The sequence below is a fragment of the Corvus brachyrhynchos genome, unplaced genomic scaffold (assembly GCF_000691975.1).
Source record: "Corvus brachyrhynchos isolate BGI_N302 unplaced genomic scaffold, ASM69197v1 scaffold115, whole genome shotgun sequence".
Taxonomy (NCBI): Eukaryota; Metazoa; Chordata; class Aves; order Passeriformes; family Corvidae; genus Corvus; species Corvus brachyrhynchos.
In genome coordinates, this window is record NW_008239553.1 from 13,257,957 (window position 1) to 13,271,477 (window position 13,521).

The window sequence follows — 13,521 nt, forward strand, 5'->3', positions numbered from 1 at the left end:
TGACAGAATGGTCTTGCCTGCTGCAATTGGATCAAAGATTCAGAGTAGGGTTCCAGATGTCTTGGACACTGATCCAAAGCAGGTACCAGGGAAAAGCATGAAAGAAGTGCAATTGGGCAAGACAAAATACTGATTGTAACTGCCAGCTTCCGACATTCTGTCTCACAGGGCCTTTTTGAAAGTGAGTGCCTCTGCATTTACTAATTTCTGATGGATTTCTTGCCTAGCTGCTTTTAAACTAAAGTATAATTTTGTCATGAATGGTGTAATAAACAAGAAAACATCTATGCAAGTAAACTGCTGGACAATAGGGCCTTTATCAGGAGGGAAGGAGTAACAAGTCTAGTCACGTAAAGGTCCCCTGTGATACAATTTGTGGTGGGTTAAGTCTGGGCAGTAACTTAGGCACTGACCAGCTCCTAATGCACTCTTCTCCCCCAGCAGGATGAGGCAGAGAATTGGAAGATCAAATGCAAGGAAAAAATTTCATGGGTCAAGGTAAAGACAGTCTAATAAGTAAAGTGGAAAAAAGCCCAACCCAACAAGTGATGTAAAGAAATCACTCACCACCCAGATTTTACTGCTCAGCCTGATGTTACTTGGCAAGACACACCACTGCGGGCAGTTTGGGTCAGCTGTCCCAGCTGTGTTCCCTCCCAGCCTCTTGCTCACCCCAGCCTATTTGCAGGCAGGGACAGAGTGAGAAACAGAGGCGGCCTTGACACTGGGCAAGTGCTGTTCAGCAACAGCTAAAACACTGGTGCATTATCAACACTATTTCAGTCTAAACCCAGCCTAAAACACAGCACCATATAAGCTGCTATGAAGAAAACTACCTCCAAACCAGCCACACATCTATTAATTATGGACTGAACCAGAGACAAAGATGACAAATTATGGCTTTTCAGAGCTAAACAAAGTTTTTCTTAGAAATCATCAGAAGTAAGTCTAAAGATAACAGCTTGATACTTCCACATTTGTAGCCTTCCTTTTTGCAATAACTTCCATCATACTTGTCAGTATACTCCTATGCATCAGAAAGAAAACTTGAAATGCCCTCCACATATGAACACCAGCTACCAGAATGGAAATAGTTTTGAAACTAAATGTGAGTAAAATGGCAAGCAGAGTCAACAGGCTTCAGACTTATGAAATGAGTATTTATTGCAGAGCAAACAAGAAGTGTTCCAACTCACCAGCAAGTCAAAAACTTCATTAACATCTTTTCCACGGATCTCAATGCCATTGATCTCCAGAACTTCATCCCCTTCGTGTAACAGCCCACTCTTCTCTGCAGCACCTCCTTTGACTATTCGACTGATGATAACAGAATCCATTTCATTGCGAACAGTAGCACCCTGTGTAGTAGCAACACATTCTGAATTTATTACATATATGAAACTCAAAGCCATCTATTGTATATATTCCAAGCCAATGGAAAAACCATGCTGAAAGAGAATGCAAGTAACAGCCTGGATGCATACACACAATGCTCCAGTTCAAAAAACCCACTGTTTAACTCCTTCAACCTACATTAAAGAGTGAAGAATTTAATGGCTCCACACCATAAGATTATTTTTTTAGAAACACAGTCCTAAGGAAACTTTTATTTGAAAGATGCAAATAGCAGATAACTGCTAAACAAACCCCAAAACCAGAAACCAGACAACTAAAAAAACCAACACCTCATTGACACAAGACTTATTTAAGCTCCCTTGCAGCAGTCTTGGGATAGTGACTCTTGCCAAGAAGATCTGTCAAAACCCAAGCTGACAGAAGTTGTACGGATTTTACGTGGTGGTATGGCTACTGCCCAATTCAAGTTTAACACAAGTTTACTGTCTATGACTGCTTCCCATTTTGGAGGGAGGGAGAGTGTTTACAAGTTAAACATTACCTTTGCATTTGAATTCCAAATGTTTCATAGCAATCTGGAAAGGGCAAAAAGCCTTACTTCCTTTACATATAACTGAGTAAGCACCAGTACTTACCAGCGGAATATCCCGAGCTTTCTCAATGCGAACTATTTTAACCGTCTCCCCTGCATACACGCCAACATTCTCATAAATCTTTTCATCTGTCATAGGCTCTGGTTGCATTTCTTGTTCTGCAACCTTATCATGAGCCAGTAGAAGTGCCTAGTGTTAAACAAAATCAGCTCAGTTACAGAAAACATCACACTCGATACGCATACAAACCAGTAGATGATATTCTGCAATTTCAACAGTCTCTGCAGGTCATAGAACACTGCGAACTGACTCAAGCAATAAAAAAAATTATTTATCACAGCTACGTAGCACCTACTCTTTTTCAAAACTTTCAGACTGGAAAATAATAAAAAAGCAATTTTGAACACAACTGTAACTGTACTTCTATCTTATCTGTACTAAAAACCCAGACACTGGTTTACTATGTACGTATCTGCAGACTCAGAATAAGTTTTGCAGTGAAAACTACTTTTACATCACCACCCCAGAACAAAATTTCCTTCATGCACCCTATGGTAAGCAGGAAACAATTGCAAAGGTAAAAACAGGTAAGCAAAGCAGCTCATGTGTTGCCCTGTTCCCACTGACCTACTGCTACATTGTTTCTGTGCAAATTACCCTGTAATACATATAGACCATAGCAAAGGCTGAATACAACCACACACTACACTTCATTAAAAAGTTCCATTAGTTTCTGGAAATTGCAAATTCCTTATCCTAGGAAAATGAGGGTTGAGGAATAAAATTCATCCTTGCCCAGTCAGCCCAAGGCAAAAAGCAAGTTACGCTGAAAACAGCATCAAGAAATAGATCCATTAGATTAGAAGTTTCATTTTACCTGCATGTGAGGGGCACTCAGCAAAGCATTAAGCTCCTGTCCATCCTTGTGGTGGCTGGGTTTCAAAACACTCTGTACCTAAAAAGAAATCAAGCAGTAAAACTCTTTATCTAGCCAGTGATTTATCAATCCTCCCTCTCCTACTCAAGCACAACCCCCTACTTGCAATTATTCATTTTACTGAAAGTAAAGTATATCCATGTAGTTGTTGCACTATTGCTGATTGATTAGTCAGGGGCACATTAGGAAAACACACGAGACCACAGGACTAACCCCAGCACATCTTGCCTCAGTAATAATCTACCAAATTTAAGTTGGTATCCAATACCTTACACAGATTTGTCAATACCAGAGATTGGCAACGAGCTCAGATATCACAAAACGCATACAAAAAAACTTGAACTCTAGAAAGTTAGTGATTGCATGTCAGTGAAATCAGTCACAATGAAGTGTATTATGAGAATATGGTGGGCTTTTGAACTAGAGTAACTTCTTATTAACGTGACTAGCCTTCCTCTTCCTTAAAAGCAGATTATCATATTCTTATTACGGAAACTATTTCCACCAACAGCGAGGCCAAAGATTCTGAGACAGCTTTTGAAATGCATCCTAGAGCTCCTGTCTCCAAAACGCCCCTCCCTGAAAACCTGGTTTCTCTGGCTGGTTCCAAAATAATCCACACTAACACAAGCCTAGTTTTTACTCAAGCAGCTTCAGTTGCCAAAATAGGTTTTCCTTCTCGTATAGTTACCAAACAAGCCTTGCCATCATCTCTTGCAAATACTGGTATGCTCATACAGAGAGCCAAGAGCAGGGAAGTCCTCTCACATAAAGGTGAGGCTGAAGATACTTTCCAAAGCCATTATCCTCTGGCCTAATCTGACCAAAAGCACACAAGTCCAACAGCACAAATGAATCCAAAGACATCAAGAGTAGATTATACAAATCGTAGCAGCAGCTTTCAGAGAAATAGAAAACATTTTTTTCAAGAGCTTTTGACTCTTACAGATGAGGTAATTTGACATCAGAGAATCAAGAGACCAAAAGTTTCAAAGAAAAAATAATTCACCTTTTTGTATGATCTAACAGTATCTGAAGATCTGAAAAGCCTCTATACTAGGAGCAATTTTCTACAGAAACACTAACAACTATCTTGGATGCTACCAGATAACAGCACTGAAAACTTCCAAGCCGAGATAATTTGAAATTCTAGGACAAGCCACAAAATGAGCTGTTTCCATGGAGCAAGATCCTCATGTTGCCAAACAAAGTGTCACACGGAACACATTCCTGCACTTTGCAATAAACCTGGCACAACCTCCAAAAGCCTTCCTTCTGACATCCCTAGAACACGCCTCATGGTGAGCAAATATAGTATAGCTTAAAATGGTCAAAGAAGCCAGATTTAAATAATTTTTTTAACTGGTTTTTTCAAAATCATAGAGAACAGAAATAGTTCAGCTTCACAAAGTCCTGACTTCAGTCATATCTCTGAATTAGACAGAAAGCTATTACACCTGGCTTAAACTCAATTTTAGGATGTCACACAGCAAACAGAACACAGCAAAAGACGTATTTCACTGACAAGTTTTCCTCTATTTTCAAAGAAAAGATTCTTTTATACAAAAGACTTTCTCATAGAGGTTTATTTAAGTTCTAACTTTCAAGGGACCCCAAATTCCCTTCTTGAAGAAGCAATGAGAAGCCTTAAAGCCTTATTTATCAAATCTTTATGATCTTTTTACAGGAAAACCTACTCAGAAAGCAACTTGGAAGTCTTGCAAGGAACACAACCATCTGAATACAAGGTCAGAGGTTGGGGATTTGCAGTTGGAAAAGAAAGCAATCTGGTTCAACCAGTTATTCTGTGTGCAGTAAACATCCTTTATTTAACTTGAATTTCTGCTTTGAATAATTTGATTATTCAAAATTTAAAATCCCCCCCTCTTTAAGAAAAAAGATACATCTCTCATTTGTTTATTTAATGAAGCTCTAGGAAAGCTTCAGGCTGCCCTATACACCACTTATTACATCAGTAGTGCTGCATGTTACAGTCCTTTGTAACTCATGGTAATGAATCCCACAGCTTTTTCAGACTAAGAAATTTGAAGAAGCCTGTCATTCCAGAAGTGACACACTACATATAGAATACGCAATCCACACTGAGAGCGTGGCAATAACTGTATTTTCTTAACTCTCCAGACTAGTTTTTATTGTTAATCATGCTAACTTTAGCTCAAGAACCCCCCCAGAAGCTATCAATTTGGTTTCATTCCACACACCACAATTTGTAGGCATGTATGATAGAGGCATGTGCCGGAGTGATATTAAACATTCAGAAATTAACTGCACCTACAGAATTCTGTTGTTGGTTACTGGCAGGTGAGCAGGACTGTCAGACTGAACATACATACACATTCTAGTGCACTTAGACCAGAAGTTATGAACTTCCAGTGCATCCCCTCAACAGTACTGAACAGGTTTATTTGTCTGATTTTGCAGAAGCAAACAGTAGCAAGTCCAAAACATTTAGGAACATAATTATATAAATTGAGCCTATTAAATATATTTAATAGCAAGAACGTCTTTGAGGTATTTGGTATGTGCTGTTAGAGGCCAAGTTATAAATTGTCTTGAATGCTGCATCCAATATTCTTACAAGGTCAAGATTCAGACCACGTTGCCATAATCCTTGCCCTCATCTTGGTCAAGTTAAAATGGATTTAAAATCAATTTAATTACACTTGATGTTTACTGGCTATTTTTATTTGAGACTTGGAGTACACCCCATTACATGAAGATAAGCTTTCTCAAATTCCTTAAGCTCAAGTGCTTCGTTCCACCTTTTTAATTCAATTGAAGTTTCTTAAAAAGAAAAGAAAAATCTTCAGTTGTTAAGTGTCTGGTTATCAGAATTAATGGGAAAAGTTAACTGTACATGTACACAACCGATTTTAAGAATTTCCTAAAGAGGACTGGAAAATTTTAAAAAACGAAATAATATTAGTTATTACTTCTTTAAAAGGGAGACTGTTTCATGTTGCATTGTGAAGTTGTGTTGTAAAATGCCTTTTCCTGTTAGAGATGTTCTCTTCCACAGTATAAAGCCTCAAACAAAACACGTCTGTAGCTTTAAACTGGGGCACACACTCCAAATAGTTTCAGAGTTACACACTGTTGCTCATGACCTGTGCACTGAAATACGCACACCAGCACTACCTGCTATTTAAAATTAATGTTATGCATGTGTCTGCTATTTTTCTTTCTTGTGATGTCTTCTGGCTTTTATCATCGAGATGCTATCAGTATCTTAAATCCAGGCTTTTGTAAGTGTCTTTTCAAAAACACCCTGAAGCAAGTAAATGAGCTGCTTTTTGGGGGAGTTTCCCATGCCTATGCTTAGAGGCAGAAAAAGCAAAAGACAACCAAAAATGAGAGTACAAGAAAAAACTTGGGCATGCAAGATAAACACGTTGTCAAGATTAAAAAATACCCCACACCAACAACAAACCCTAAAAACCAAAACAAAAACATGACCAACTTTTCTAAAGCAGAATTAATTTCCTCCCATACTGCTACCATAACAAATACAGAAACCTTTCCAAAATGAATAAAAGATCTGAAAACCAAGCATAAGATCTTCTATTCAGGCAAGACAAGGAAGTAGAGAGTGATGTGAATGGAGGCCTCAAGGTATCCTCTCGAGATGCTTCTATCAGACACAGAAATATATGTCCTGAATTTCCAGCTCTATCATGTCAGGATGTTATTTAACATATTGCAAAATACAAGTCACTTAAGTACACAAGAAGCTGAATCACTGAGAAACTAGATTACATCTGAAAATGGGAACAGACATTTGCAATATATTGAGTTTTCAGGAATTTCAAGGCTGGGGATGGGAGAGTCAAAATGAGTGCAGTGATATGTTTGTCTTTCATGTAATAGTCTCATGGATAATGATCAAATTGTGTTGGTTTAAAAATTCTGGATTAATGACATCTTTTCTTTTTGTTTAACCTTCTTCATGGACTGGTAAGAGACAGAAAACTGGCTTTGCACCACCTTCTGATTTTAGGATTTACCAAATCACCTGAAAAAAAGAGAAGAACATGTTGGGAAGGTAAGGGGCAGCAAAAAATGGGGAGAAATGTGAAAGTGTGGAAATAGACCTAGAGTTTTCCTAAGCATATTTTCTTATTGGAAATTTCTATTATTTCTATTTCTATTAAGTAGCAAATAAAAGGTCACCATATTCATGAAGGGAAAGAAGCAGCTTTCTTAAGGGTTACATCTGTAATACCCTGTATTATAAAAAGAGGTTCAAAGATTCTGGCTTGTATCTGAATGAAATCCTAAACTAGGCCTATATGAAGTGGATGTTTGAGGGACTGGTTTACCAACAGAAGGTAAATGAAAAGGGTCCTTCAGACTCACAGACACGGAAGAAACCTAGCAAGGATTTGGAAGCAGGCTACAGACTGATGAATAAGCAAGCTAGAAGGAAGCCTACATGTACTGCAAACATATGATTACAGTGGGTGGATTAAAAGTTTTCACAGATTCACAAAATATTCTTAAGTACTTCCAACCTGCTTTTGGCACAGTCTTACCGACAAACCTAAACAGGAAAATCCTAAGCTGAAGTTTAATCAGCACCTGCACCTTTAGACAGTGTTTAAATGATGTCCCTCAAGAGTCAGTAATTTCTTCTGCAAAAGAACTTCACGCTTTCTACAATGCTGCTGGCTTACAAGGTTAAAGTCAGTAAAAGAAAGGAGAGTGGAAAAAGCTGTTGAAAAAAAAATGCTTCTGGGAGAAAGAAAACCAGATACTAAACCAAATGAACCAACCAACCCAAAAACCCCACCAACACCCACCACCTGCTGCCATACTGGAATACTCCAACCCATATACCTGAGCCAGTTTGGTTTGCTGGGTGCCTTTACTCAGCCTCTGGATCTGGCTTTGCTGAACACTACAGTGCTAGGCTCGCACTGATGTTGGTATTCAAGCTACCTAAGTCAAAGCTAACAAACATAGATTGGTCTAAGATGTAGCCACACTTCACTACATACTCGTACCAGGCCAAGGAAAATTGTGACAAATGTTACTGAGAGACCCCTCAAAATATTTTAACAATTTCTGAAAAATGTATCAGATCTTATAAAAGAGCTGTCATCTGTCAGACAAAAAGAAGTTTAATCACAGCAGTAATTAAAACATTTAAATTAAGTATTAAGGGATCTGTTGCTCAGTTTAAAGCAAAATGCTTGTTTCCAGTATGTTTGTATTTTCAGAGATGCCTCCCAATCTAAGAACCCTGGTTCAACTCAGTGGAAAGTCACAAAAAGAGAGAACTGTAACTCAATTCCTGAATACTTGAAATAAAGAATACCAACGGAAACCGAGTTAGATTGTCACAACCACTCCCTTTTCCTATGTTTAAACACAGTACCTTCTCTGTTACATATCTATCCATGCTGAAGAGGGAGTTCCTACCCCCAAAATATTTTTCTGGTTACTGTTTGCTATATCCAGTTTTTCCAGATTTCCAATCAGTGACTATTATAACCCTTTCATATTCAACATTCAGTCACTCCGACAAGCTTGACAAGTACATATTTCAACAGTAGCTATGATTACAGGTTTCATGTATATCCCAGGGATGCATACTGTACATACCTCTTGTGCTAGTTCTTGTGCATTGGAGCTGAGAGGATATGGAGGGCTGGCTTTGTTCATATGCACTGTAACAGCATTGTGGATCTTAAATGCATTCTGAAAATCGGTATTTTGAACAAGCTGTAAAATGAGTGAGATATCCTCTTGACTCTGAGGGTCTACCAAAACGTGCTGGATATGCTTAAGAGAATTTAACAGTTCTTCAACTTCTAGGTAAGAAATAACAAAATACAAATAAGATATAAGTTAACAAGAATGGTAATTAAGTAATATTTAGAGTTATACAAAAATTTTTTGCTGTTCAGTTTTTAAACCAGCAGTGATATATGCAAGTTTATTAGTTATCCATTATTCCAACTTTTTTGTAGCAGAATGTAACTGAATAAAAAGAGTAAAAAAAAAAAAAAAAAGAAAAAAAAAGTCCCCAAGTCAGTAAGAGCAGTAAGGTTTTACTGCTAAGCTCATCTTGATGCACTGAATATTCACTGACACCTTGGTTCACCTTTCTGTGTGCATCTACCAGATATGGTAGGTATCTGTGTATCTCAACTATATATTGCTTATTTATGGAATGAATGTTTGATAAGTAAATTACACTCAATTTATAAACATAAAATTATGCTCAGTCTTAGCACATTAAAATAAAAAGGATGAAAAAATATAATCTATAAACATCTATGAGTTTTGAAAGTTATCTACAGCAAAGAGAAGTCCACATCTTTTACCTACAAGAATATGAGTTCTGCTTGGGCAGTAAAATATTTTAACATATTTTAATAACCAGTTTCCATATGTTTGCAGAATACTATGTGTCACATTCCTGAGTTTCAAGAACTGATCTGATGCTTTTACAAGTGCTTCTCAAAGACTTTTACATTATTTTAAACCAAACCAAATTTCTGCTAAATAGGCCACTTCTCAAAATTAAGTACTTGAGAAACCACCTAAAACAAGGAATATGAATCAAACACAGGTAAGAAATTCTGAAGCAGACAAAAATAAAAAAAAAGCATGTATTGAGCCTGAAAGAATGTATATGTTTTCACACACTGTATGAAAAAATCAGTTCAGCCACAAGAAGCTGGTCAGCAATCTTATATTTTAATAAATTCAAGTAAGCTAGAACTTTTGAACCCTGGTATTTAAAAAAAAACAACAACAATGAAACCCCCAAATTTTAAAACTGTCAGTTGATGGTCAATCTTCTTTACTGATACCAAATTATCCCTTTGAGAATAATTTTTAAGTTTTAGCAACCTTCATTGATTCATTATGAGCTAATAATATTAGGAACACTATCAGGACATCAGCTAAGTTGCACTTTTTACATGAAAAATCACAGTAGATACCAATCACTAAGACGGATACGTCTGTCAAGAAGTTTCCCGTAGGTATTTTTAACCACAAACTCATCAGTACACTGAACACAAGCCTAGACTCAAAATTTTTGCGCACAACATAAAAAAAAGGTTGATAAATGGGCACATGAAAACCATAAAGCCTAATAAATGAAGCACTTCAAACAAGTTTAATTGTTTTAAATTTGGATAAACCATACCTATTTACAAGCTGTCAAGTCTGAGTTTGCAAGTTAGTCTTCTGTATTATAAAAGGAAACAAACAAGCCAGGGCTACTACTCTTGTATTTTACTGTCTGCAGGACAATAAAAAAAAGTAATAAAAACCCCTCCAAAGCCATTTCACACATGCTAAAATCATCCTACCCACCAAAGGTCAAGGGCTTCTTCCTGTAACCACCAGAGAAACAAAGGGCAGTAGAACAAAAGCTGCACAGAAAGCTTGGATACTGGCTGTGCAGGATATTCCACTGGTGCTACAGCTCACAACACTAATTAAGGTAGCCAATGTCTCACTAGGAAACTGTATACAGAATATACTGCTTATCACACTGGGAGAAATGCCATTTGGAGAGAAGGCTAAAGAACACTCCACAAGTGAGAATATTTGCTAAATAGGACATTGGCAGCTGGCAAAATTCTCATCTAATGGAGAATGTAGAGTAGTGAAGTATCTCTTCAACTCATTCTCACAAGTCTGAGGAAGTGCACTGTTTTCAAGCACAAAGAAAAAAAAAAGTGAGTAAAACAGATGTTATTGCACAGCTCCTACTGACACCTGCCTGGTTAAAAAACATACCAACTCAAAGTTCTGCTATTTGTTACGGTTACTGGATTCAAAAAGCAGTGAGATGTTAGAGAAGAACCTCGCTCCTTTTATCTCTTGCTATGCTTTATTTTAGTCCATTGTTTCTGAACTCTCTCTTACACATCTGAAAATTCAAATACATACACATATATACACACGCAATTCTAATACATGTTGCATGTAAGATATAAATTCATACAGAAAGACAGACATCTTACTCTGTATCTATAAAAAGACATCCTGTTCCTAGATGTCTTTACATATTCTCTTTTCAGCCCTTTGCTAGCTCCTTCTGTGTTGCCCTTTCTTACAAACTACCACGGTACTCTCTTCCCTGTACAATTCCCTTCTACACTGAGGCTTCATCTGCTAGATGCCAGAGCTTTATACCAAGTGACTTCCCCCCACCATGAAACAGCAAACAAATACCCACCTCAACACAATTATAAAAGAGAAATAATATTTGAAAGGAGTGAAATGAAATATTCCTCAAAAGGTAACACTCCATTTCCTAGTCACTTGTTTAATAAAAAACCATACACACAAAACCACATACAAATCTGGCTTTATGCATGCCTAATTCTCTTTAGGTTCCTGCTTCTAAAGTCTAAGTCACAGATACCATTTCGGTGCAGGGTTTGGTTTTCTTTTTTTGTTGGTTTTGGTCGTTTTAAAGTAACAATAATTTTAAAAAGCATCAGGTAACAAAAGACTCCATCTCCAGATATATCCGATTAATAGGGTTGTCTTGAAGAAAAAAAAGTTCAGTAAGACCAACATCTGCATTTACTCACAGAAAAGTCAGGGTTCTTTTGCAGACCAAGTCCATTTTTTAATTGCAGATCAATTAGCAATCAAATACTGGGTTTTGTCAAGTCGTCTTTTACAAGAAGCGCTGCAGCCTTTTTCCATTAGACTATGAAATGGCTGGAATGTGACTGAGCGCTGTGAGATATACACATTAATCAAAAGACTGCCAGGGCAAAAGTATGCAACTGCAGGGGAGGACCTGCAGTCACAGCTTAACATGTTATATTAGAAAATGAAGAAAAGAAACTAGATGGTTTTTATCACCTTAAACAAAAAGTTAAGAAGAGCAAACTTAAGAAGATAGGCTTTATTTTATGTCAGCACCAATGTCTTGATTCCTAAACTTTTCTGCAGAGTAATCTATGTGCTGGTACTAGCACTTTAATGCTTCAAATATAACTTGAATCACATGGCTAGGAAAAGTAGTTTTGGATAAAGCAGTATTTCAGAAAGTTTATTTATAACATATTTATAAATAAGTTTTGGCCAAGGCATAAAAGCAAAAAATAGGTGGCTTTAAAAAAAAAAAAAAAAAAATCATCACTGTAGCCAGAAAGGGCTTACTTCAGAGAAAGGCTTACTTCCATGAAATGTCAGTTACTCATTTAACTAAATTAGCTGAATGAACTGTAGCAAACAGAAAAAGTCTGTTTTTTACAGAAGCATAGTGCTATGAAAAAGCCAGTAAATACTTACATGCACATGTAGCTAGGTGCAGAGAATATTATTTCCATTATTTCCTTTTAAACAGCTGTCTAAATCATATACTGCTTTGTTGACAAACATGCCCTTTAAAAATCTTTTGGTTAAGTGTCCTGTTTTATTTTTATACATAAATTCCAATTTCTTTAATCTAGTCTGCTTTCTTTTATGATGATAAAAACATCAAAGACTTGGCAAGGATCTGCCAAATTAGACATTGGCACTTACAAAACACTTTCCAAATTAAAAATACAGACACATAGGTCAATATTCTTAAAAGATGTATCTTCAGGAGAAGCTCTATGGATTAACACACATACACACAATAGCAAAATTAAAATCAGTATTTTAAAAAATACCAAAGAAGGATAGTTGAACATCTCTGTAATTCACTAGCACCTGTTCAAGTTTATTTGGGGTTTTCCTAACTAATCTCAGAGGTTTGTGAATATGACTAACCACTCTAACCTGGACAGTCAAAGTGGAAAGAGGGAAAGAACCAGATGCAGTGTTAAAAATGTTAGAAAGATAACCCAGAAACTGGAAAAAGGACATGCTCAAGAGTAGAAGAAAATTTTGTACGAGTTCAAGCTACTGCAGAAGCACTTCACTAAATTTAAATTTTAACTCGGTTTTTGACAACACTAGTGAGTGAATACAGATTCTTTAGGGACTATATAGGTTAAAAACCCACAGTATTTTATTTAGAACTATTTTTCCTATGTTTACAATAATTCAACATCATAGTTGAGTATAATCAAAACCTACTCTTAATCACAGAATCACATAGTGGGTAAGGTTGGAAGGGACCACAATGGGTCATCTCATCCAACCTCCCTGCTCAAGCAGGGTCATCCTAAAGCACATGGCACAGGATTGCATCCAAACAGTTCTTGAGTACCTCCAGTGAGGGAGACTCCACAGCCTCCCTGGATAATCTATTCCAGTGCTCAATCACCTGCACAGTAAAGAAGTTTTTCCTCATGTTCAGGTGGAACTTCCTGTGCTTCAGTTTCTGCCCACTGCCTCTTGTCCTATTGCTTGGCACCACCAAGAAGAGCCCGGATCCATCCTTTGACACCCTGCCTTCAGATACTGACAGGCATTGATGAGATCCCCTCTCTGTCTCCTCTTCTTGAGGCTGAACAGGCCCTGCTCCCACAGTCTTTCCTTTTAAGAGACGCTCTCTTGTTGCCCTTCACTGGACCTGCTCCAGGAGCTCCCTGTCTCTCTTGTCCTGAGGAGCCCAGAACTGGACACAGCACTCCAGGTCAGGTCTCACCAGGGCTGGGTAGAGGGGCAGGATCACCCCGACCGGCTAGCAGTCTTCTT

At 37.5% G+C, this 13,521-nt stretch overlaps 1 protein-coding gene across 1 annotated transcript in view; it reads right to left on the reverse strand.

The window, feature by feature from the left end:
- MPP5 (membrane palmitoylated protein 5) overlaps positions 1-13,521 on the reverse strand; it is a 29,772-nt gene that overhangs the window by 12,984 nt on the left and 3,267 nt on the right. Inside the window, exons 3-6 of the mRNA XM_008639541.2 lie at positions 8,512-8,720; positions 2,827-2,904; positions 1,992-2,138; positions 1,197-1,358 (exon numbers count right to left, since the gene is read on the reverse strand). Of these exons, the coding sequence (XP_008637763.1) occupies positions 1,197-1,358; positions 1,992-2,138; positions 2,827-2,904; positions 8,512-8,720 (596 nt within the window). The remainder of the gene's footprint in view (positions 1-1,196; positions 1,359-1,991; positions 2,139-2,826; positions 2,905-8,511; positions 8,721-13,521) is intronic.